Raw genomic sequence first — 27,154 nt, 5'->3', positions numbered from 1 at the left:
ACACTTCAATTTTATTAGGATTTCAAATCCAATCAAACCAAATCCGTTTTGAATCACTCATTTCTAACACTTAAAATGACATACTAATTGCAAACCCCAAACCCCCCCTTTGAGATAAATATCTAACTCGACTCGATTCTTTCAAAAATATTACTTTTATATATATATATAGACACACACGTATAATATATTCACAAAAACTCCTATAAAACTATCTTATGAACCAATTTTGTGAGATGAATTTCTAACTCGGCTCCATTCTTTCAAAAATTTTGTTTTTTATAATTATAATACTCAAAAGCTTCGAAAAGCTTGCACAAGTACCGGTAACGGGAAAAAAAATTATTTTTTATGTATTTTATATGCAAAGACCTATGGCTTTATAATTTAACAATAATATTATTTAATTATCATAAAATATATATTATGAAAATATATCAGACTTGCAAAATAGAGGCTTGGTGGTGTTTCCTTAAGACGAGCATTTGAAGATTAATACAGTCTACTCGAGAGAGAGAGAGAGAGAGTAGAATGCGGGTCTAATTTCTAACTCCTCTGCATTTATAATTCGTTCCATATTTAAAATTGATTTTTCCAGAGGTAAATTGAGCTATCAGGTTTTATGGCTTCTGGGTTTTTTTCTTTTTTGCTTTATATACAGCGAGCGTTGGAGCGCAGTGACTGGCATGCAGACCAAAATCTCAGAGTAAAAGTTTGCTCTTTTCTGGGAATCTTTTAATCCTTCTGGTTGGTAAGTTTCTATGTTTGATTTTTCTCAATTTTTTCCAGTTCTCATGCATTTTATGGGATTTGATCTGACTCTAATTATGGGGAGAATTGATGTTTTTTTCCGCTGCAGTTTTTGATTGATGCGCTTGTTAATTTGATGAGTTGCTGTTTTAGTTTGTATTAGATTCAATGGTGCATTTCATGCAAAGCTTTGGGTGTAGGAGTTTGTTTTGCTGCTTTGATTAAGGGTTTTTTTTTTAAATTTTTAATTTTTTTGAAATTGTTGATTTCTTGATGGAGTGAATTTTAGGTTGTGGGTGTAGAAGAAAGGGGAGAAGGGGAAGAGTGTGAGGCTACTAAATAGTGGTTGAGAGAATGGGATCTCAAGGGGGTGGTGGTAGTAGCAGCAGCAATGGGGGAACCCCTGACCTTCAAGTTCAAAATCCGGACTCGAAATCCAACCCCTTGCTTAGCCAAGGGTCCCTGTACAATCTCACTCTTGATGAGGTGCAGAATCAATTGGGTGATCTGGGGAAACCTTTAATTAGCATGAATATTGATGAGCTTTTGAAGACCGTGTGGACAGTTGAGGCTAATAATAATCACGCTATAGGAGGCATTGACTATGGGCCACCTGGGCAGCAGCCTGAGTGTGGCTCGTCTTTGAACCGCCAGTCAAGCCTCACATTGTCCAGGGATCTGAGTAGAAAGACTGTTGATGAGGTGTGGCAGGGTATTCAGCAAGGACAGAGGAGTAGTCTGGATCGGAAAAGGACTCTCGGTGAAATGACTTTGGAGGATTTCTTGGTTAAGGCAGGAGTAGTTGTTGAATCATCTGCAGGGAAAAATAATTCAGGCCCGGTTTTTGGAGGAGTTGATGCGATTGGATTACCCCCACAAGCTCAATGGATGAATTATCAGATCCCATCTATTCCTATGCAGCAGATTCCTGCTTTCATGCGGAGCCAATCCGTTCAACAAACTGTTCCTCATGGTGGAAATCAGATAATGGATGCTGCATACCCTGAAACTCAAATAACCATGCCTTCGTCCCCACGGTTGGGTACTTTGTCGGATACTCAGACTCCTGGACGAAAAAGGGTTGCACCTGGTGATTTTGTTGAAAAGAGCGTTGAGAGGAGACAAAAGAGGATGATCAAGAACAGGGAATCAGCTGCTCGATCACGAGCTAGGAAGCAGGTGTGTTTTTCACGCAAAAACTATCTGACCCCTTTTTTGTTGATTCTTCTTGTTGGCTATAGACACACGTTATCAACTTTTTTATGTGCACTGCGCAGGCTTACACCCATGAGCTGGAGAACAAGGTTTCACGTCTTGAGGAGGAGAATGAACGTCTCAAGAGACAAAAGGTTGCCTTTTTATGTCTATTCCCATTATTTTCACCTACTTCTATAAATATTTTAGCATTTCATTTCAATTCCTTCTATTAGAACATATGGATATACACTATCTACATAAATATTAAACATCTAACTTCATTTATGAAAGATGATAATGAGACATGCTACAGTGAGATGCTAAAACATTTAAGCAATTTCCTCATATAGATATTTCAACTTTTTCAAATTTTATTTGACTAGGGAATTTAAAATAACACCTACGTGCTTACTGTCTGGGCCTCCGGCTTCATTCCTTTCTTATTAACTAAGCCAGAAATGAGAAAATTTACTTTTCCCAAATTACAATGTGATTTTGACTAAGAACCTGATTCAGATATCAAAGAATATGCTTACTATGTGGAGAGCCAGTAAGAACCATCAATTTCAAACTGTTAGCAGAATTTCATCATTGAAGTGTGCATCGATGTTACGAGGAAAAAATAGGAAATGTATGTCAACTTCCGAAACTATCAGGCATGCTATTTAGGTTCTATTAGCATGAATATGACGGCGTTTAGTTTATTCCTTCTTCTAGAGCTATGCCTTGAGCGACTAGGAGTCCTGTTGAGCTTCATCATCTTATCAGACTATAATGCAACTGAAACCAATATGTATCATAATTCCGTGGAATCTGTTTAGATATGCAATAACCATTTCCATGCATAAAATATTTGGCAAAATAATATAACAGTATTCTTGCTCAAAAATTTGTTGTTGTGTTAGTTGGAAGAGAATCCACAGGGTTTTGATTAAAGTTTCTCTTTTAAGATGTCAGTTATGCTATGAATTGCTCCACTATTGGTGTTTGCCTTTCCAGGTTGGGTGAAAGTGGGATGGGAGTGGCGATGAGAGTGAAGGTGCATAACCTTTTCTTTGAAAAAATGACAGTGGGGGAATCTAAGTGGAGGGGTGCCATATTCTTTGAATTCATCATTCCTGTTTCCTAATGGGGTGGGAGGGAAGATGGAATGAATGCTCGAAAATGTACAAACCTAACCAACAAAATGTTGTAGTTATTACAATTTTTGGACCATATCTTGTCGTTTTCCATGCTTTTACTTCCCCTTTTCCCTTGCTGTCATCCCCTTGTTCCAAATGAATGAAGCAAACCTCTTTTCTATCAAGAAAATTCTTGCAGACTGGGTACTTCATCAGTAGAGAAATGATAATTTGTGTGAATAGCTCCAATTTCGTGTCCCAGTTAGCTGGTAATGCAGCAACTTCAGCAAACTGAGCCTTTCGTTATTTGTCATACCTATTTTCATCTTCTTGAGCTAGGAGTTTCCTCATCTGTTGGTCACTGTGCCTAGCTTTTCTGTCTTATTTACTTGACTTGAGCGCAAAATTATCTTTGGAAGGAAGAGGATACTAACTCTTTCACTATGCAATATAATTGCTACAAGATCTGGCTTTTCTCACTATGTATCACAAATATTTAAAATCAACACAACAGCAGATACTCTCGATCTTGTAGCGATTTCATAGTGAAGGAGGAAGTATCTTTGTACGTCCGAAGCTACTAAAATTTTAGTGAATAATATTGATGCAACTGAGCTATTTTAAGCCGAACAACACAGCTGAGTCAACATTGTTGCTAGACCAGACAATCCCCACCAGCAATTGCTACAACTAGAAATCAAACCAATAACTCTCGACTTTTGTTCTTATGTTTGGACAAAGTGCTTGTCGGCTATCAAACCTGCAATACAATCTAAGAATGCCGCTGCTTCTCTAGTCAGCCAAAAAAATTTGTGGGCGGTGTTCTTGTCACCAGTTGCCTAGTAAAGGCTAAGGACTCTTCCTGGCTGGCAAGGCATACATTCTTGTTTAATTGTTCTCTGATTTCACTAATATTCACTTGATGCACACCTTTTATCAATTGCTATAACTATACTTGCAGGAATGGGAGAAGGTGTTGCCTAGCATGCCACCACCCGAGCCGAAGTATCAGCTTCGGAGAACGAGTTCTGCTCCTATATGAGGGTTATGTAGATTCATCGTGTTCTGCTGTTGTTTTTATTTAGTAGTATTTGTTTCTATTGTCTTTGGTGCTTGCGGTATGCAGGATCTTGTCCAGACGACAGCCTCAGGTTGTAATCTTCCAGTTTTTCTATGTGTGAACATCCTTCAGACTCCTTGTAGCGTTACGAGCCTCGTTCCTGTATGTACATTATTGTCATAGATATATTGTGTTCAACTTAGTAAGTCATCAGCTCAAATGTATTTTCAACACCATGTTATCTGGTAAGCTCTACTCATTTAGGTAGTATTTGGCTCTTTCCATGAATTTTGATGTCTAGTTGATTTTTTCACCTGCAAGCTGGATTGGTCGAACTTTTGAAATTTTTTTATACTTTTAAATTAAGTTGGAAACGAGACGTATGTTGGGTGATGGTATGTCATTTCAATTTGTATTTGTATCATTTTAATATTTAAATATTTGTATCAATTAAAGTTATGAATTGTAATATAATTGTTTTATAAGGAAATGTAAAGATGGTATAAAAATATTTTTTTAATTAATTATTTTTGTAATGAGCACATTTGTTTTATATTTTCTTGAAATGAAAATATTTTTTAAAAACTGTAACAATTATAACCTTCATCTTTTGGTCAGGCCACGAGTTGGCCCCCATGTGCACAACCTAAAGTTAATATTTTATTTTATTTTATTTTATTTATCATCTCATCTCATAACTTAATTAATTGAGTTTGGATTGGTTGTGCGAGTCAATGTGGAATTTGAAGCCACAACATCGGATCTTTAAAGATTTTTTTCACTCAATATTTTGATAATTAAATATACTTTTTTTTTAATACGATAATTAAATATACTTAATCCTTGCAAAAGGGATTGATGTAAGTCGCTCCAACAGAGAAATAAGATTGTCAAAAAAAAAAAAAGATACTTTTTTTAGAAAGTGATAGGATGTAAACACCTTTGTTTAACGAAGTAAAAAAAAAATTATGGCCTTTAGATTTTGCCTCTGCATCTCTTCAAGAAGCTAAAGATTTCTTCTCCAATAATATCTAGATAAAAATTAAGATGAGTTTGTAAGGCAAATTTTCTATACGACTTGACCTATAAAAAAAGTATTATTTTTATGCTAAATTTTGTGTTACATTTCATTCTAAGTATGAACTAGGTCAACCCATCTCATGGATAAGTGAGACCGTCTCACAGAAAACCTACTCTGATATTTAAGTATTAAAACCTTTTTTTAAAACTTCAAATTTTGTTTAGTGCATTTTTTTAAAATTGAACTTCTTATAATTTATTCTAACATGCACACTTAGTCCATGCATTTCATAGTGAACAAGATGTTATTCTTGAGGTATTGTACCAAAAGGTGTATCTAAAGATAAGTATTTATCCTTACACATGAGATTCATACTTGTGCAATAAACCCACATATCTGTTCTATTATACCTATTAAAATGTAAATAAATGATAACGTTTTCCAATTATGAAAAGACCACATGATCATTCATCCATATTAAACTTGAAAATACTAAAGATGGTACTAAATGATATATTTGTAAATTTTCTAAATTGATAAGGAAATACATGTAAATTTAATCTTATCTATCTATATGGGTTTTTTTAAATTAATTTTTAAAAAATAAGATAGATGGTGGAATTTGTAAAATTAAAGCAAAATACCACTATCAATGACGGATGTTGCAATAAATTTTGCAATGTTTGTCACTAATTGCAGCGTCCAAGCTGCCATGTGCAGCTGCAAGCAACATTTTGGCAGCGGACGCTTATTTTTTAATTATTATTGTTATTGAATTTGGATACATGTCTTATGTTGTTAGTAAAATAAGAAGATTACATGCAAAAAATGAGAGTTGAAACTCAAGTTCAATAATTTGAAATATAGATCAATTTAAATTTTGAGTTCATCAACCAGTTTTTTTTAAAAAAATTCTTTATTTGTAAAATATTAATTAATTAATTTTAAAAATGGTACTTATTTTTGTTTTATAAAAAAAATTATATAAATATTTGTAAGCTTAGTTTTCGAAAAAAATATATATATATGTATCTTTCTACTTATTTTTTATTTTATTATTACTAGCAATATGATTAATAAAATAATAATAATAGTTGGAATATAAAATTTTTGAATTTGTACTTTTTTATTTTTTAAACAAAATATTTTATTTATTTAAATATACATTGATTTAGTTTTTTTAAAAAAATAAAGAAGTGGATGTATGTCGATTTACTTATTTTTATTTTAAATTAATGAATTTTAACTCCAACTTTCCTTTTCTGTATCTTGACTAATTTGAAAGATAAATTACTTTTTATTTTTTCGTAGGCATAAATTTTTGAATATATGCACAATTTCCTAAAGATAAATTTCTTAATATTTTTTAAATAAATATTTTTCTAAATCCTTGTTCGGTTCATCATTTTAAAATTATTTATCTTTCAAATAAGTCCATTTATAAAATAGGAGTTGCAGGTCAAATTCATTAATTTTAAAAAATAAAAAATATGTGAATCGACACATATACACATTCAAAAATTTTGCTTACGAAAATTCAAGAATTTTTATATTTCAACTATTATTATTATATTTTATTAATCATATTACTAGTAATAAAAAAATAAAAAAATAAGTGGATGGATATAGGGATGTAAATGAACCAAATCGTTTGTGAGCTATTCGAAGCTCGATTCGATAAAAGCTCGTTTGAGCTCGTTTAATGAGGCTCGTTAAGATAAACGAACCAAGTTCAAGCTCTACAATATTCGGCTCGTTAGCTTGAGAACATGTTCGTTAGTAAATTCATAAGTAATATCTTAGATGAAAAATAATATTTTTGATATTTAATTTATTGATTTAACACATAAAATATGAAATATATAGAAAAATCTATTAACTTTATTTATTATAATAAACTGACAAATTTTAATAAGAATGTTAGGATCGGTTAACGTATCAAAAATGTTTAGAGGGGGGGTTGAATAAACACTCACAATAAAAATTGATCTTTTCAAATTTTGAGTTCAGTTTGGTGACAAACTGATTCTCGGAATCTTGTTGATCAATATCAATCAGTTAAACTGAATCATTTGCGGAAGGTAACTGACTGAAAGATAGAATACAAAAATAAAATGTGCAAGGGTTGTTTCTGGATATTCGGAGATTTCAATTACAACTACGTCACCCCTTCTATCACAAGGATAGGATATTCACTAAAAGACTTTGATCAAATACAAGAATTGTACTGACCCACTTCAGCTTGGACTTAACACTGCCAAAAACTGAAACTCTTAGTATAACAGAATGTTCTCAGTGCTTAACTGATCTTAGCACTATCGAATTTCAATGATTATCACAACTTGCTTGTAAGCTCAAATTGTAGCCTTAACTGCTACGAATAAATCAAGTAAGAGGTGAGCTGAGATTTTGACAGAGTGACAGCAAGCTTTTTGAATAGTATTCACTTCGTTGTTGTTTTCAGCTGCTCTTCTGTCATATTTATATGCTTCTTTTCCAACGGTAACTTGAGATAAATTTGAATCTATGTATCCGTTGATTTCCACTTCATTATTCTTTGGACTTTGTTTGCGGCGTCTTAAATGCTTTAGCCGGAATGCGTTGTTCTAGGTAGTCTTGGTTGTGGTGCGGCGTTTCATATTCAGTTGTAATCTGTTATGTCTCTTTGTCGGTTGAAGTTTCTTTCCCGAGACATCTTCAGCTGAGAGATACTTAACTTTAAGGCATTCGGCTGGATGTATTAACTGATTGGTTTCCAACTGATCAGACAGTCGATTTCAGTTATTAAGTCCAGTTGCTGAGTTCAGTTGATTCGTATTTTCAGTTGGTTGATCAGTTTGTCAAACTCCAGAATTTAGTTTCCAACAATTTTCCCCTTTATGGTGTTTGACAAAATTAAGTAACTGAACCCTTTGTAGATAAGAGATTGATCAACTGAATTTTACGATTGATTGGACTATTTGTAGATAAAATAAGAAACTGATCAACTGAATCAGTAACTTGATGAGTACAGTGAAGACTGCTACTGAAACGAGAATTTCTTCTGTTGTTCTAGCATTCCTTTGATTTCTTCCCCCTTTTTGTCAAACAACTCCATCTTCTCAGATAATTTTCGAACATCAGTTGAAAGAATTTTGATATCTGCTGAGATACTTGAGACAGCAGTTTGCAAACAGGTCTGCAGCAATTCCATTTTATTAGAAACAGAAGTTTCTACTCGTTGAACTCGTTGACTAACTATATCCTGAGTTGTAAATAGGCTTTGAGCTAGGCCTTTCTTCATTTCATCTACAGTTTTGGTGAGAGAATTCATGTTTGCTTGAATTGCTTTCAGTTTTGCAGAGTCATATTCAATTGAAGAATCCAATTTGACAGTGTGAGATAATTGTGTAGATTGAATCTTCTTGATGTCAGTGATTATCTGCTGCATATTGTGCTGCATATTTTGGATCTCTTCAAGAACAAGATCCATTTCTGTAGATTGAGGAGGAGATGACTGATGAGGGAATTCCGGTCCCTTTGTGGTTTGATCAAATATAACCAACTCTTGGTTAGTTGCTACTGTTTCAGCAACATTCTGAACTGAAGTGATTGTTGCAGCAATGTCTTCTGGAACTTGAGGCGGAGAAAGTGGATGTTGATCAGCAGATGAGCTGCCTGGAGGAATAATAGAGTCTGATGAAGTCAAAATTGGTGTCTCTAGAGGATGATCTTGGGGATCAATTTGCACATCAGTTGGAATAGTCTGTTCAGCAGAAAGATCTGGCTGAACTGGTGCTTCTGAAGAGATAGGCACCTCTGGATTGATTTGATCAACGGGATGATCAACATTATCAGAAATGGGTTCACTCAATTTGGATTCTTGCACTACTATCTGAATAATTTCATCAATGTTTGCGAAAGATAATTCTGCTTCAGTGTACATTTGATGTTCACCAGTTGGTGATTGAGACACATCCTGAACTGGCTCTTCAGTTGGAATAATAGCATGTTCTGAGGATGACTCTTTCTGCTTTGAGGGAGGTTCTTCAACTATTTCCTTTTCATCATCGTCTGAATCTCCTTTATGAAGGACTAACTCTTGATCCATTTCCCAAAACTTTATCTGAGATAGCAATCCCATCAGATCGGTGTCTAGCTGAGTGATCACCGCATGATCAGCATAGGCAGTGGGATTTGTTGGAACGTAGTTAGCCTTCAGTTTGTCGATAATTTGTGTTAACTTCTTTGCTCTCATCTGATCAAACAAATATGTTTTTCTTTCCATAGCTTGGGTAATGGTGGCAGCTTTGACTATCTTGAGAACAGAAGCTTCCAGCTTGATGAATTTGTTCAGTTGAGATTGCTTTCTTAGTTGCTTGGCAAAAATCTGTGTACGATAGGCTGTCCAAGCATCATAGAGTTGAAGTTTTGATGCTGCAAAATCATTAACCTCGTCCCAAACAAGGTCAATGTGGGTTTGAATGGGATTGGATGGCCTTGGTTCTTCAGTCAATTTTCCCTTGCCTTTGTCAGAACTGAAGATGTGTGGAATTTTCAGACCAGATCGTGTAGTATCCACCCGTTCTATAATACTAATGCCCTTGGGTCGGGCAGGTGCCCGAGGAGTGGGACGAGTAATATTAATCAGAGGGGCTTTCATCCTAACTGTTTCTTTCTTTGCACCAATTGATTTTTCTGGTGGGATGATCTTCAGAGGAACTGCTTCAATTGGCTGCTGAGCATCTGAAGATATTGGCTTGTCAGTAGGAATAGATTCCTCTGTAGTTATTGGTTTAATTCTCTGGGTTCTCGGTTTCTTGGTGATCTTTGGGGAAGGAGTTTTCTCTGGATCGGATTCTTCCACAATTAATTTTCTTTTTGCTTACTTCAGTTGAGCCAATGTCTTGGCCTTTTTTATTGATTTAGGAGCCGCCTGTTGAATCCCAATCTCCTGTTTTATCTTTACAAACTGATTAGGAGAGATGTCTAATTTTGTCTTGGGTGACATAGTATTCTTTGCATTAAAGACTTTGAATTTTGATGATTTTTTTGTATTATCTGCCACTAACCCCTTCACTTTCAGTAGATAGCTCAGTTGCACTGCAAAACCTTTGGACTGTTTGGATGATAGAAACATATTCTTTAAAGTATTGAATATAAGATGCTTGCAGTTGAATTTATGTTCAACCATAATGATAGAAATAACTTGAAATTTTTCCAAAGTAAGTGCAGCAAAAGATCCATCTTTCGCCAAAATCCCTTTGGCGACTATATCAGCAAGTAACTGAACTTCGTGCTTCAGTTCTTTCTTTGGGTCGGAAACATAGATTTTCCGTCCTTCAGCAGAAAGTGAGGTTTGCATCTTTTCGATGTCAGATGCCTTAACATCAGATAAGTGTGCTAGTCCATCAGATGGTAAAGAAAATATTTATCCAAAGGAATCTTCGGAAATAGTCAGCAGCTGACCATTGATAGTAAAAGCGATGTTTCTATCAGAATTGATCGTACCGTTAGAGTAGATTTCCTGAAGTTCTTTGGGGTAGATCTCTTGTGATGATTGTCCCAAGAATGTCCTTAACCCAGCAGTTTCGAGTTTTTGAAAAACGTTCTTGACATTTGTGTCGCCAAAAGATAGAATTGATCCAAAGTTGATAGCCATTGCATTCAGCATGTAAGCGGGAATTTGATTCGTCATTTTGATAGATAAAATGATCTGCAATTTGTAAACGAGAGCTCTGGAATTAGTATTCTCTTAGAAACTGATTGTTCGCGTAAGAAGAAAAACTGAATTGAAGCGGGCTTAGTACAGTTGTTCGTGACTGTTTAAATTCGGGACACGTGTCTGTCCATTAAAAATTTGAGTAAAAATGTGTGTACGTATGCTATAAGCGTGTGTACAATTTAAATGGTTCAAATGCTTCCACGTTTTCAAAATAGGATTCATCATTAGATAGTAGACAGTCACGTCACTTGATTTGGAATATAATTCGTTTTAATCAGTTAACTTATATGAGAAGATTAGTGAAATTCCCAACTGAAAGATCAGTTGAAATACTGTGTCCTTTCAGTTTGAGAATTTACTAACATTTGTCTTCTCAGTTAACCTCTTAAAACCATTATTCCCCCTTAATTAGTGCATAAGATAATTAAAGCGAATAAATTCAAAGATTAGAAAGATTATCGGTCTTCTGAAATGTTGACGACTCTTCAGCTTCCTTGATATTCTGCTATAAATAGACATATCCCAGTTAGTTTCAGTTATATTGGTGAAAGATATTCAAAACTAAAGAATGGCAGATGCGAGTAGCTCGAGTGCTTCGCCATTTTCTCTAGAAGCTAGGAAGACTGCCATAGAAGACGAAGTCTTCTATCAGAGTCTTCCCTACTGGGAAAGGTTACTACAGGAGCTAGAGTTCCTGTATAATTCTGGAGAGGCTACTACTCCCAAGCTGATGGCAGAGTTGAGAGAAGTGCGGGAGCAATTGAACATAGCTGTGTGGGTGGACGTCTTCAAAGAAGGTCATATCTATCAGCTGATGCTTCAAAAGGAACTGGAGCTCCTTAATCACATAGCTTCTTCTCACAGCTTTTGCAAAACATCTTCCTCAGCTCTATCTGTTTGGTTGAGAATGTGGATAGATGATATAGAGGAAAAATATGAAAATGTAATTCAGGCAAATATTTATTGTTGAATGAAGTATTTAATTTGTCTTATCTTTGTTTTTCTTTTTCCTGCAAATAATAAATTATGATCATAAACAAATGAACTGATGAAAGACTAACTGATATAAGTTGATTAAGAATTGAAATCAGTTAATTGTTGAGTTGTAAATGGTAGACTGATATCAGTTGACAATGAAAAACTGATAGTTAAGAGGCCTCGATAAATGAGAAAAACGCTTCGGTTGACTAGAGTCTCTTCAGTTTCTTTATCATTCAAATTTTATCTGTCTATAAATAAGATGATAGAATGTGAGACAACAACAGTTCAAAATGTCGGATTCAAGTGACTCTGATGCATGCAGCAATACACACGTTCATGTTACTGAACAATCGAATCCACGTTTAGAAGAGATGAAGAGAAGGATGGAGGAATATGTTTTCAAAAAGGTGATGTCAACATGGTTTAAGATTCATGAGTTGCAGAGAGTGAGTAGAAGTGGTGCGGTTCCTACTTTTGCTCAGGAAGCAACATCAAGAAAGTATCTTGAACGTTTTGAAGTTAGGTATGTTACAGATTTGATTGAGGACAAATGTTTGTTGGAGGCAATGTTATGGAAGGAGTGGTATGTGGTTGATAAGATTTCTAAAACTAGGGCATTTTCTAGAATTCGAATTTATGAGATGAATGATTGGGTTAGGGATTGGCTAGATACAGTTGGTTCTATGATTTCTGCTGTAAACTGGAAACGATGGTATTCTTAATGAATTATTATTTTCAATTTGTTGTGTTCTTATTTTCTGCAGATAATTCTATTAGTGAAGGCAACATTAGTAATAATTTTAAGACAAATCAATTAAACCAAGAATATTGCGAAAGTAAGAAAACTTAGTCTCGGGTAATGGTTTGGTAAAGATGTCGGCTGCTTGTTGTTCAGTTGATATATACTCCAGTCTAATGTCCTTCTTCAAAGCATGATCTCTGATGAAGTGGTGTCTGACATCTATATGCTTTGTCCTTGAGTGGAGAACTGGATTATAAGTGATGGCAATTGTACTCGTGTTGTCACAAAATATGGGCGAATTATTTGTAATTACTCCATAATCTTTCAGTTATTGCTGGATCCAGATCAGTTGTACACAGCAACTACCAGCAGCAAGGTATTCTGCTTCAGTTGTTGAGGTAGCTATAGATGTCTGCTTCTTGCTGAACCAAGAGATCAGTCTGTCTCCTAGGAACTGACAAGATCCACTTGTACTTTTTCGATCAAGCTTACATCCTGCATAATCTGCATCTGAATATCCAACTAAATTGAAAGTAGAGTCTTTAGAACACCATAACCTAACATTTTGTGTGCCCTTAAGATATCTCAAAATTCTTTTAGCAGCTGAGAAATGTGATTGCTTAGGATTTGCTTGAAATCTAGCACACATACACACAGCAAATACAATATCAGAGCGACTGACAGTTAGGTATAATAATGACCCAATTAAACCTCGGTATAGTGTCGCCTCAACTGATATTCCCCCTTGATCAGTGTCCAATTTAACTGATGAGCTCATGGGAGTATTTGCTGCCAAATTTCTTCAGCAGCTCCTTTGTATATTTAGTCTGACTGATGAATATGCCAGTCTCTAGTTGCTTCACTTGCAGTCCAAGGAAGAATGTCAGTTCACCCATCATGCTCATTTCGAACTTTTCCTGCATCACCTTAGCAAATTTCTCGCATAATTTGGGGTTAGTTGACCCAAATATGATATCATCAACATAAATTTGAACTAATAAAATGTGATTATTCTTAGTAAATTTGAACAAGGTCTTATCAACTGATCCAACAGAAAAATCATGATCAGTTAGAAATTTTGAAAGAGTTTCGTACCAAGCTCTGGGAGCTTGTTTAAGACCATATAATGCTTTGTTCAAATGATATACATGATCAGGAAAGATGTGATTTACAAAACCTGGGGGTTGTTCAACATATACTTCCTCTTGCAATTGGCCATTTAGGAATGCACTTTTTACGTACATCTGAAAGACCTTGAAATTCTTGTATGATGCATAGGCAAGAAACATTCTGATTGCTTCCAGTCTTGCGACTGGAGCATATGTCTCATCATAGTCAATTCCTTCTTCTTGTCTGTATCCTTGTGCTACTGATCTTGCTTTGTTGCGTCCAACCGAACCATCTTCGTTCAGTTTGTTCCTGAAAACCCATTTTGTACCTATGACAGTTTTTGAAATTGGTCATGGAACTAAGTTCCAGACATTGTTATGAGTAAACTGATTTAGCTCTTCTTGCATTGCATTTACCCAGTTAGGATCAGCAAGAGATTCATCAGTTTTCTTTGGTTCTATTTGTGAAACAAAAGCTGAACAGATAAATAGATTTAGCATTTGATTGCGAGTTGTTACTGGATCAGATGGATTTCCTATTACCAATCCAGGTGGATGTGATTTTCTCCATCTGTATTCAGTATTTGTTGTATCAGCAATTTCTTCAGCCGGTAACTGAATATCATCAGTTTGCTCTATCAACTGATCATTAGGAATGGCTTCTGGTTCAGTTGATTGATCTGACACTTCTGGTTCGGGTGTTTGAAGAGTGTTTTGATTAATATGATTGTCTTCTTCATTATCATCCTCCAAACTGATATCTGTCAGTCGATCAACTAGCTCAACTTGATCAGTTGGCTTATTAGTTAATTCAGTTTCATCGAAGTCAATATGAGCAGATTCTTCAACATTTAGGGTTTTCTTGTTAAAGACTCTGTAAGCTATACTAACTGATGAGTATCCAAGAAATATTACCTCTGCAGATTTAGCATCAAATGCTTTTAAATAATTTTTACCATTATCAAGGATAAAACATCTGCACCCGAATATTTTGAAATAAGTGATTATACTTTTTCTTCCATGCCAGGTCTCATATGGTGTTTTCATATGATTCTTATTAATCATTGCATCTGTTCTGAGTATAACACGCAGTGTTTACTGCTTCTGCCCAAAACCTTTGAGAAATACCAGAATCAGCAAGCATTGTTCTAGCAGCTTCTTTAAGGGTCCGATTTCTTCTCTCAGCTACACCATTTTGCTGAGGAGTTCTAGCTGATGAGATATCATGCTTGATTCCAGCATTTTCTAGAAAATTTGAAAGAGTTTGATTGATAAATTCAGTTCCTCGATCTGATCTGATTCGATCAATTCCAACTGATTTTTCATTTAAAAGTCTTTTGAAAAGCTTGATCAGTTATGCAGCAGTTTGGTCTTTTGATTTGAGAAAGATAACCCAAGTAAATCTTGAAAAATCATCAACAATCACCAAGGTGTATTTCATTCCCCCTAAACTCATGACTGGTATAGGACCAAAGAGATCCATGTGCAATAGTTCTAAGCATCGGGATGAAGATTTACAGCCCTTGTTTTTAAAAGACGATTTTACTTGTTTTCCAAACTGACATGCTGAGCAAAGTTTTTCTTTTGAAAATTCTATTTTGGGCAAACCAGTTACCAGTTCATGTTTACTCAGATAGGCAATGGATTTAAAATTTAGGTGACTTAGTCTCTTGTGCCACAACCAGTTTTTAGATGATTTGGAAGCAATAAAACAAACTGGTGCATTAGTTTGATCATTCCAACTGACTTTATATGTGTTTCCACAACGTTTGCCAGTTAGTATGATTTCATCAGTTGAAGTTTTAACTGAGCATGAATTTTTGTCAAAATGTACTGAAAATCCACTGTCGCATAATTGACTGATGCTGATCAAGTTATACTTCAAGTTTTCTACTAGTAAAACATCTTTAAAAGTAAAATTACCATGGATAAGCTTACCCTTACCCACAGTTCTATCTTTGGAATTGTCCCCGAAACTGATATTTGGACCACTGTATTTGATCAGTTGAGATAGCACACTTGCATCTCCTGTCATATGTCGCGAGCATCCACTGTCAAAATACCATATTGAGTTCTTGTTTGTACCAGTTACTTGCAGTCACACACATAATATAATTTGGTACCCATATCTATTTGGGTCCTGAACTGATTAGTCCCTTAGGAACCCATACCTCAATTAGTCTAAAAAACTTTCCAGTAGCTGTATTCCAAATGGTTTTTCTCGGCTTTTGTGTGCTTGTGTAGTGTATGGATGATACAATATGAGTATTAGCTTTATTCAACTGATTGTTCAGTCTATATCTCTTCTGAACTGGCTTGCAGTTATAGTAATTGGAATAGCCATTCGAATAGTTTTTGTAAAAGCTTTTTGGTGACTGACTACATGAATCAGTTACCACTTTTGGACTATAACCAATACCATATCTTTTGCCCTTGCTTCATACTTTCAGTTGGCTTTTCAACCAGTTTACTTGGCTCTGATTGTTCTTGTACCATAACTGATTTGACAAAGTGAATGTATTTTCCTTTGCTCATATTCAGTTTTGGTTGAGTATCATTGGTTGACATTTCATCTTGGTTATAGAACCCCAAACCAGTTTTATCAGTTACTGATTTTTGGGAGTTCTGTATATCAGTCAATGCGATAGATGATTTGTTCCACGACTGAATAAGCTCAGTCTGTTTTGTGTTCTCAAGCATCAACTTCTTAATGACTGATTTTTATTTCTTTCTGCTTTTAGCTCAGCAATTTCTCTTTTTAGACTCAACCCTTCAACTGATTCATCAGTTTTGGTTTTATTGTCTGTGGGATCAGTTTGCTTTGCTTTGAGTTTTTCAAATGATGATGCAAGTTTCTGATACTCATCTACCATGTCATGTAATGTGAAAATGAGTTCTTCTCGTGTAAAATCAATTGAACTAAAATCAAATACCTGTTGGCTAGATGACTCTTCTGCTGCATCATTAGCCATCAAGCACTTTACTTCCTCATCATCACTAGAACTGCATGAGCTTTCTGGTTCCGACTCTTCACTGTCAGTTTCTGCCCATTTTGATTTGTTTTCTTCAGCTAAGAGTACTTCATGTTTCTTTCTGAAGAACTTTTTATCTTCTTTGGGTCTTCTTTTGTGTTCATATGATTTCTTTCTCCTATCAATTGAGCCTTGAACATCCTTCTTAGGTTTAGGACAATCAGCAATAAAGTGGCCTGATTTGCCACAGTTGTAGCATGCATTTGATTCATCCTTGGCGTTGTTTCTTTGATATGCTTTCTAGAAGTTCCCTTGATTCTTTCTCATGAACCTTCCAAATTTTTTGATAAACAATGACATAGCATCGTTACTCAACTGATCAGCAGATTTTTCAACTGAACTGATTTGTTCAGTTCTAACAGCGGCTAGAGCAGTTGTCGCTGCAGAAGTAGATGGTTCTCCTTCTCTAGTCTGCAACTCAAATTCATAGGCTTTTAAATCAGCAAATAGATCATGGAGTTCGATTTGGTTCAGATCTTTGGACTCCCTCATTGCCATGGTCTTGACATCCCATTCTTTGGGAAGACCTCTCATTACCTTTAGTGCAATTTCTTTGTTGGTATACACTTTTCCAAGTGCATTTAGCTCATTGATGATACTACTTACTCTTTCATCACACTCGTGCATCGATTCTCCTGTTTTCATTTTGATGTTATCAAACTTTTGCACAGCAACAGAATGTTTATTTTCTTTGGTTTGATCATTTCCTTCACACAGTTGGATCAGCTTTTCCCAAATTTCTTTGGCTGTTTTACACATCTTTATTTTGCTGAAAGTTACTTTGTCCAGCGTTTTGTACAGAATGTCTTTAGCCACATTGTCAAGATTTGCTTTTCTTTTGTCTTCAGTTGTCCATTCATCTCTGGGCTTTTCTATTCTTTGTGGTGCCCCTTCTGTGATGGCAATTGCTGTATTTGCTTTTAGAATCTTCATGGGTCCATCAGTTATGACATACCACATGTCATCATCTTGTGCTGCTAAATGAGCTTGCATTCTAATTTTCCAATCATCGAATTCTTCTATGGAGAACATAGGAAATTTTGTTGAATGAAGTCATGGTAGCAAGTTTATATATCAAAAGTATTCAAGAACAAGATTCACCTGCTCTGATACCACTTGTTAGGATCGGTTAACGTATCAAAAGTGTTTAGAAGGGGGGGTTGAATAAACACTCACAATAAAAATTGATCTTTTCAAATTTTGAGTTCAGTTTCGTGACAAACTGATTCTCGAAATCTTGTTGATCAATATCAATCAGTTAAACTGAATCAGTTGCGGAAGGTAACTGACTGAAAGATAGAATACAAAAATAAAATGCGCAAGGGTTGTTTTCTGGATGTTTGGAGATTTCAATTACTCCTACGTCACCCCTTCTATCACAAGGATAGGATATTCACTAAAAGACTTTGATCAAATACAAGAATTTTACTGACCCACTTCAGCTTGGACTTAACACTGCCAAAAACTGAAACTCTTAGTATAACAGAATGTTCTCAGTGCTTAACTGATCTTAGCACTATCGAATTTCAATGATTATCACAACTTGCTTGTAAGCTCAAATTGTAGCCTTAACTGCTACGAATAAATCAAGTAAGAGGTGAGCTGAGATTTTGACAGAGTGACAGCAAGCTTTTTGAATAGTATTCACTTCATTGTTGTTTTCAGCTGCTCTTCTGTCATATTTATATGCTTCTTTTCCAACGGTAACTTGAGATAAATTTGAATCTATGTATCCGTTGATTTCCACTTCATTATTCTTTGGACTTTGTTTGCGGCGTCTTAAATGCTTTAGCCGGAATGCGTTGTTCTAGGTAGTCTTGGTTGTGGTGCGGCGTTTCATATTCAGTTGTAATCTTTTATGTCTCTTTGTCGGTTGAAGGTTCTTTCCCGAGACATCTTCAGCTGAGAGATACTTAACTTTAAGGCATTCGGCTGGAGGTATTAACTGATTGGTTTCCAACTGATCAGACAGTCGATTTCAGTTATTAAGTCCAGTTGCTGAGTTCAGTTGGTTCGTATTTTTAGTTGGTTGATCAGTTTGTCAAACTCCAGAATTTAGTTTCCAACAAAGAATATTATATTTTTTTTCTAAATGTATAATTTATTTTTAAAATAATTTAATGAATATTTAAATGTACAATTCATATTTATTGAGCTTGTTTAGGTTCGATAAAAGCTTGAATAAGCTCGTGACCCATGAATATATTCGTTAAATAAAGCTCGAGCTCGGCTCGATTATAAACAAGCCAAGCTCAGACATTCAAGAGTTCGGCTCGGCTCGACTCGATTACATCCCTAGATGGATACATATATATATATTTTTTTTTCCGAAAAACTAAACCAATGCATATTTAAATAATAATTTTATTTAGAACAAAAATAGGTTAAGTTGCAGCGCATATTGCATATGATGATGGTGAGATGAGATTAAAAACATCCAGACCGAAGATGAGTTTCGGCACAAGAAGCTGATCTATGGAGGATATTTGAGTTTGACGTAAATGATATTGTTTGCACAATATTTGATTTGCGGGCGTGTCAGGTGCAAAAATGCACCGATTTATGTGAAAATGATAAAAATCTAACTTCTAAAAATTCAAGCGACGTGAATTCTAAGTTCGACCGTCAGTTCTAGTCTCCTAAAACAACTGTAACGCCAAAATGACGAAAAAATATTGGAATTTGATGAAAATAAACCCCTGACATATTTGTATCAACAAATCAGTAGAAAATTACAAAACACAACAATATATTAAAGAAAGCTGATGAAATATAGACGAAGATATCTTATAATGCTAGAAAATGGAATGAAAAAAATTTCGGAAATAAGAAGCTTGAAAATAGAATTCTGGAGAGTATTTTGCAAGTTTTTGCTGAGTTGAGTTGTGTTTCTCTAGTTCTGTGCGCCGATGTCTTTTTCTTCCCAGCACTGTGCCTGTTTCTCTCGACTCCCCCATGAGCCCATGATCTTTCCACTACCTTCGCACGATCTCCATTTCTTTCCTCCCATGTTGTGATCGGTTTGAATTGATAAGAATTAATCTGTTATGTGCTTATATAATTTAATTGGGCTTCAACATTAAATTGAGCTTCCATAATTAATTATTTTTAGCCAAAACAATTGCCCCCCGCAAGCATTGGCCCATTGGGCCAAAATGCTTGTATGTAAACCCGTTTTAATTCTTTTAATTGGAACGGCCCGTGAGCATTCTCTGTGGAGTGAGTTTGTGATTTTTGGGCCAAGCCCAATTCCTTAATGAATTTTTCATACCCAGTAGAATTCCCTCCCACATATTCAAATCGCGATCTTCGGCCCTCTTTCTTCATCTCCTTCGGCGCTCGCTCTTCGCTCCCTGCTGCTATCGGAACATTGTTGTTTCTTCGAATCCCTTCGCCCCTCCTTTGTCGTCGTTTCTCCCATGCCGTGGTTGTCAAAGACTTACCGATGGCTCAAGATTCTTCTTCGGTGCGCCCTTCTGAACCAAGTGTTGTGTGCGCGTTCTCTGTCTCGGCCGTCGCCTCCATCCCGCCGCCCATCGCGTTCGCTGGCTCCGCTATCGGCCCTAATCCGTTCCTTGCTGTCTCTGGGTCATCGATGGGCTCTCGAATGGGCGCTGGCCAATCTCCCTCTGAACAGGTGAACTCCCCACTCGGCTCGGGTCGTCCCTTGGCAGCCGCTATGTCAATTTTAGACACTCCTCTTGGTGCCTATGCTCATCCCGCGCAACCCATGCCCATGCCGACTTCCCCATTTACTGCGCCTGCTTCAGTGGATTTCTCGGGGCGACCGATTTCACTCTCTACGGCCATGGGTATTTTCCTCTTCCCTTTTATTGAATCGTTACTCAGTGTTTCTTGGCTCCCCGAAAGTTGTCGATTTGCCTTGATTGAATTGAAGTTTCCTTTTTCCCTTTGTATGACTTTGTATCCGAGAAACCAAAGGATGGGCGATTGGTTTTTTTTTGTGTAGTTGGGCTAACTCTTTTGACACCGGGTCTTTGTGGGGAATCATAGATTTAGTATTATTCGGCCATTCATTATCCTTTGCTTTGTAGGTGCGGTAGAGTGGCCATTGTTTGGCCCTGTAGTATACATCAGTAGCAATTAATTTTCTGAATATTTCTTGCGTGCATGCAGTGGTCTTTGACCCTAAGCAATCTACTGATTCTGATTCTATCTTTGCTGCTATTCCCATGTATCTCCTTTTGCTGGTTCATTCTTTTCGTGTACATTGACATGCTTATTCTTAGCAGGTATCATGGATTGGCCATGAGTTGGCCTCAGTTTTTCGGTGTATTCGACACCTAAGCCTTGGTGTCGTTTGAGGCTTTTTGAAACACAGGTAAGACTTAACCCTTATGTGCTCTTATGTGCTGCATCCACTCAAGACGATTCCCTCGCCCCAAACATCATGCATTGCACTTCAGTCGGATCCCTTTCCCGCATACATGTATATGCATTTGCACTTCAGTCGGACCCCTTTCCCGCATACACGTATATGCATTCGCACTTCAGTCGGACCCCTTTCCTGCATACACGTTTACTTACTGTTCTTGCATGCGGTGACTCCGCTTTTTATTTGTTGACAGTTGGTTTGGTGTTGTGGTTGTTGGGTGTTGGATGTGGAATGAGGATGTGTTTAATGTGATGTTGTGTATACGATGTTGAGAAGGAGTTTCTATTCGTTCTTAATCCAGTTCACCCAACTCATTTCAACAGCTTCAATCAAAACCATAGGTTGGCTTAAAACTCCACACTCGAGAGTATTCTCTTCCTTGATTCCCTATCGAAACACAATGAATCCAATATGATAAAAGTGGCCTACTGGCCAACTTTAATTGATCTTCCTCGTTTTTTGAATCATAACCAACAAATATTTACATTAGTGGCCGTACGGCCTACTTAACATAAAATCTTACAACATGAAACTAAAAATCGTACAAAAATGGCTGGATAGCCTATTTCTATACCAAAGTTCACTTCTGGGTCCTCTTGTGGCTCGCATAACGCCCTTGTTCTTTTTCTGTTCTTCATTATTACTCGCTGTTCCGTTCGGTGAGCCCAACTCCCCGCTCGGTATATTTCTTTCTTGCCCTATTCCTAAGTGGCCTAATAGCCTACTTCACTGGGCCTGTCACTGCACATGCAAGCAACCATTTATGCAGTGGCTGTATAGTCGTCCTTATCAATGATTTCTCGTAACATAAGAATAATAAAAACATCAACCAAATGTATGGACAAGTGGCCATAAGACCGACTCCCCACATACTTAATTTCCTTTAGCACGAAAGCTATTGTAGACTCAAATTATTACCGTTCAAACAAAAGTTGGTCCCTGAAAGTGGCTATAGAGTCCACTTCGTTCTCCATATTTCACAATATGTAAGTAATAAAACAACAAAGGTATGCCAAAGTGGCCCAAAGGCCGACTCCCCGCTAGATATTAGCCTCTCTACTTGCTTTTATTTCCTCACCTGACTCCCTAATGAAACAAGATACCTCCAAAATGATGAAAGTGACCTATTGGCCACTTCATTTGATCAGTCTCATTATTGAACCATAAACAACGGATTTAACTTCAACTCATGTTGCCTCATTCTTTGGAAACTCTTCCTCAAGTGTTCAATGTGATCAACATCTTGTTTAGACTTCACAACGATATCATCTATATATACTTCAATATAATGTCCTATCATATCATGAAAGATCGAATTCATAGCTCTTTGATACGTGGCTCCCGTGTTCTTTAGCCCGAATGGCATAACAAGCCATTCAAACGTACCAACAGTTCCCGGGCATCTGAATGCTGTTTTGTGAGTGTACAGTCTCTGCTATTTTGATCTGGTTGTAGCCCGAGAACCCGTCCATGAAGGATAACAATTCATGCCTAGCCACTGAATCAATCAACATATCAGGTATTGGCATCACATATACAGTCTTTGGGAGTTGCACAATTCAAGTCTCGGAAGTCGATGCATATTCTGACCTTACCATTCTTTTTCATGACTGGCACAATATTCGAAAGCCATTCGGTATATCTAATTGGTTTTATAAACTTGGCCTTTAACAATTTCTCAACTTCTTCTTTCACTTTCAACTCGACTTCTTTTGACATGCGACGAGATGGCTGTTGAAATGGTTTGAAACCTTCTTTGAGTGGAAGTCGGTGTTCGACCAATTTTCGGTCCAACCCTGGCATGTCATCATAACTCCATGCAAAACAATCTTTGTACTCCTTCAAAGTACTGATCAAATCTTGCTTCAACTGCTCTTCCAGTAGCTTACTCACATACACTACTTTTGGATTCTCAAACTCCCCCAAGTTAATCTCTTCCAACGGGTCTTGTACTTCGTGTTGGCCATCCTCCATTTGAGATGGCGCCATCAATAATTCATCAACTTGGAGTTCATCATCTTCGTATTCCTCTTCTTGGACGACCTCAGTCCATAGGTGTCCCATGGTTCCTCATCTTCTAATTTGTTTAGTACTTGCTGCACATGTGCCTTCATATAGAGGTTGCAGCTACCTCTTTTCCTTTTTGGTTCAAATCAATCATCAATCTCCTCAATCAGCAGTTGAATTATCGACCTAGGCGGCACGATAATAGTAGGCTTGAGGAGTCTTTCCAACACCGAGCTTGGAGTTGGTGTTTGCATGTACAATGGATTTTCTTTCTTGCTATTGCTACGAATTTTGATAGGCCCAAAATCCCCATTGTAATATCTGGCCTCCACTGCACTTACACTTGTTTGGAATGGCTGTCCATCCGCTTCTACAACCTCCACATCATCTCCTTTCCAAAATAACAACAGTTGGTGCATTGAGGATGGGATGCACTGGTTTGCATGGAATTCAATCTCTGCCTAACAATGCTTGGAAGTTGGCTGAGGAGTTCACCACAAAAAATGCACATAAAGACGACATGCTCCCTACAGTAACATCAACGGGGAGTACTCCAATGGTCTTGGTGGTTTTTCCGGTAAACGCAGCAACAGAAACTTCAGTAGGGATTAAATCTTCTTCAGTTTTGCCCATATTTCTTAACATCCTTACTGGAAGAACATTCACGGCTGAGTCATTGTCAATTAAGACCCTAGACACTGGTTTCCCATTCACATGGGCCTTGATGTACAATGGTCTTATGTGCTTGGTCATGGCCGGTGTAGGCTTCTCGAGTATCACCTGTTGAGGCTTATTTGGGTGGCCCTCCTTGATAATCACTCTTGAACTCCCTTCAGGGAGTTTATTTGCGTGTTCTTCTTTTTGCACTGATTCCTTGGGCATCAACTCCCCATTCTCTTGTTCTATCATTTTAAACCTCTCTGGTAGTATCACCACTCCTGTGGCACAATCTAAAGTGATGTGAAACTCTCCAACGCGAAAATTAATTGTTTTTCTTATTTGATCATCCTCTTCGCTCAACAAATCATTATCATCCTCCACAAACTTATCCTCAGTAGCCGATCTTCCAAACTTGGATTTACTTCCCACTGGCTCACTGGAGACTGGAACATCAATTGTGGGTTCATTTTTCAAATTAGCGGACTCCTCTCTTCTTGCAATAGCTCTTTCTCTCAACAGCCGTCTCTTTTGAGTCCTAGTCGGTGGCCTATGGAACTTTTTGTGTTGGGCCACTCTCCAAGACTCACTGAACTCCCCTCTAGCTGGAAGGACGTATCTGGGCTTTGCTCTCATGCTCTCAAGCATTTTTCCTTTTGAGATTTCATATGCACGCCGCATTCTGCCTTGATCAGTTGATATTTTCCTGGTTTCCGCCCCTCGTGACTCAACTTCATATGCATATCTTCTGTCCGAGTATCTCTGAACCTGCTCACGAGATGATTCTCCTCTGAACTTTTGATTCTCAGGTACTGGTCTTTCAAGGAAATGTTGGTTCCTCGGCCGATAGGCCGCGGATTCACCAACATTTCTAGGTAAACGCTGCTGAACTATTCGTATTCGATCGGCACTATGCCTTCCATGAGCTTCAAACAATTGACCCTTCGGGATCCAGTATTTCTTGATTACTCGGTCTTTCACTGCAAAGGATCGACTTCTTTTCTCATTGAGAAGATCCCTCAAATCTGTCACATTCACATTAACCAAAGCTATTGGGGGAAAATGATCATCATCCACCGCCATAGACTCCTGTTTGTTAGGAAACTTCACGACTCTCTTGTTAATTCTGTCCTGCAAAATGTACTTGAACGCCCAACAAAAGTTAGTAGCATGATTGTAGGAGTTGTGGTACTTACAATACTCTCGTCCTTTCAGCTCTTCTATGGGTGGCACTCTGTGATCAGGTGGAAAAGTGATGAATTTTTCTTTTACCAAGAAATCAAAAACTTCTTCGGTCTTTGATACATCAAATGTATACTGCATGTCTTTGGGGAGTTGGGAGTTGTTCTTCTTTTCAAGTTCTGCTGGCTTCTTTTCTAGCAGGGGAACTGTGCAGGAATCAGCTGATCGAATTTCTGCCAATGCCACGTCTTCCACCTCCTGATAATAAGACCCCATAGCAGTTTTCTTCTTGTATGACTCTTCCCGCAAGAGTTCTTCGTATTCAGCCACTTTGGCGGCTAGCTCAAAGAAATCCCTGAACTCCATACCTTGGAATTTCTTCCTTAATTCAAAATCCAGCCCCTTTTGTGCCATCTTTACGAACTCGGTCTCAGGTAGGAATACCTTGCACCTATTTTTTATCTTTTTGAACCTGTCTATGAAATATTCCACCGACTCTCCTTTCTTTTGAGTGACTCTGGATAAGTCGGCAATGCACAATTCTGGCTCTGTTCTATAGAATTGAATGTGAAATTGTCTTTCTATCTCTTGCCAACTCATCACTGAATTTCTGGGGAGTGAGGCATACCAAGCAAATGCAGTCCCAGTGAAGGGAATTCGGGAATAGCCGCAACTTTTGATTGTTGAAGTTATCTAAGTTGGCTAATTCCCCGCACTGGATGGTGAATCTGGCTATGTGTTCCATGCTGGACTGGCCATCCTCCTCGGAGAATAAACTGAAATCATGAACTCTATAACCCCTTGGGTACGGGTTATTCATGTCTATGTAGTCTGGATATGGTTTGTGGAAATCTGGGTGGCCAATCTGTTTCAAGGCTGGCCCATATAGCTCTTGAACAGCCTATCTCACCATTTCTGGATCAATCCCGTGCATGTTCCGAGCGGGGAGTTGGTGATGGTAGTAATTTGCCCCCCGAGCTTGAAACCCTGCATTTAAACAAAAATTACCTCCTGGGAATCCCCCATCTACTCCTGGATAATCCATGCGTGATATGTCATCATAAGCTCCCGGTTGGTACAGAGGATTGGTCACGCTAAACACTTGAGTAACTGGTTGCTTCGAGCGCCCCACTCCATGAGTACGTGGATATGGATGAGCTCTCCCTCCTATGGTTTCTTCTCTCTTGTGAGTTGGTGTATACCTTCTTTCGGGTTGATTTGGGAGAGTAAACTCCGGGCGGCGAGGATCGCCGGCCCTTGAGTTTCCCACTCCCTGGTCAAACTCATGAACTTGATTACTTCCTTGGATCCCTTCTTTTTCATTTACATTCTGCTCTTTGTTGGTTGACTGGTTCGGTTTTCCCAATACTGTCTTCAAGCAATCAGACACATCCTTGGACAGTGCTTGTGATATTTCTTCAATTTTCATCGCAATCAACTCTTCAACCAACCGGTTTGAAATATGAGCATATACCTCTGGAACATTACTTGGATGCAAGTCCAACTCCCTGGTCGGCTCTTCAGCGGCTGGTTGCTCTGTCAATGGAGCGTGAACCTCTTCCTGGCTTGGTTGAGGCTCCCCATCCCCTTGATTGACGTTTTCTTTTCTCCTTGGCGGCATAGAAATGGTCCCACCGGGCGTGCCAAGTGCGAAGTTGCATCGATTTGTGTGAAAATGATAAAATATAACTTCTAAATATTCAAGCGACGTGAATTCTAAATTCGACCGTCAGTTATAATCTCCTAAAACAAATGCAATGCCAAAATAAAGAAAACTATTGTGAATCGATGCAAATAAACCTCTGACATGATTTTGAATTTACAAAACTGTAGGAATTCATCAAAGACATGAAAAATATAATAACTGGTTGCTAAAATCTAAAATGAGAAGACGTAAAATGCTAGAAATGTACTGGAAAGCTTGAAAACTAATTCTTGAAGATTGGAAATTTAGCGTAGAGCTTTTTGCAGATTTGTCTGTGTAGAAGAGTTGTGTGTTTTCCTGTTGTGTTTGCCGATCTCTTTTCTTCCTAGCAACGGGCCGTTTCTCTCCACTCCCCCATGAACCACGTTCCTCGCTTTTCATGCCACGATCTCTATCTATCCATCCACGTTCTTCTATCTTTTCCGCGCTCAGTTTTGAATTGATAAGAATTATTCCGTTATGGGCTTGTATAATTTAATTGGGCTTCTAA

General features: G+C 37.4%; 1 protein-coding gene across 7 annotated transcripts; it reads left to right on the top strand.

Annotated features, from left to right (window-relative positions):
* Positions 1-489: 489 nt before the first annotated feature.
* On the top strand, positions 490-4,416 carry LOC142530200 (ABSCISIC ACID-INSENSITIVE 5-like protein 2). 7 transcript variants are annotated; one of them, XM_075636019.1, is made up of 5 exons: positions 519-537; positions 662-751; positions 1,040-1,929; positions 2,028-2,099; positions 4,030-4,416. In XM_075636019.1, the coding sequence occupies exons 3-5, from the start codon at positions 1,105-1,107 to the stop codon at positions 4,108-4,110; spliced, it is 978 nt and encodes a 325-aa protein (XP_075492134.1). In that variant the 5' UTR covers positions 519-537; positions 662-751; positions 1,040-1,104; the 3' UTR covers positions 4,111-4,416. The 7 variants fall into 7 exon arrangements, with proteins under 7 accessions (XP_075492119.1, XP_075492147.1, XP_075492146.1 ...); XM_075636004.1 differs by having other exon boundaries at positions 490-537; positions 662-1,929; XM_075636032.1 differs by having other exon boundaries at positions 498-747.
* The last annotated feature ends 22,738 nt before the right edge of the window (positions 4,417-27,154 follow it).

Source organism: Primulina tabacum, chromosome 2, assembly GCF_025594145.1.
Source record: "Primulina tabacum isolate GXHZ01 chromosome 2, ASM2559414v2, whole genome shotgun sequence".
NCBI lineage: Eukaryota > Viridiplantae > Streptophyta > Magnoliopsida > Lamiales > Gesneriaceae > Primulina > Primulina tabacum.
Note: the sequence above shows the minus strand (reverse complement) of the source record. Positions and strands in the feature narration are given on the sequence as shown.

Bases quoted from the DNA above. Each gene is read 5' to 3' on its own strand.
- LOC142530200 (XM_075636004.1), top strand. From the start codon at position 1,105: ATGGGATCTCAAGGGGGTGGTGGTAGTAGCAGCAGCAATGGGGGAACC. The intron at 1,930-2,027 runs GTGTGTTTTTCA...TGCACTGCGCAG, and splicing joins GATCACGAGCTAGGAAGCAG to GCTTACACCCATGAGCTGGA. The intron at 2,100-4,029 runs GTTGCCTTTTTA...CTATACTTGCAG, and splicing joins AACGTCTCAAGAGACAAAAG to GAATGGGAGAAGGTGTTGCC.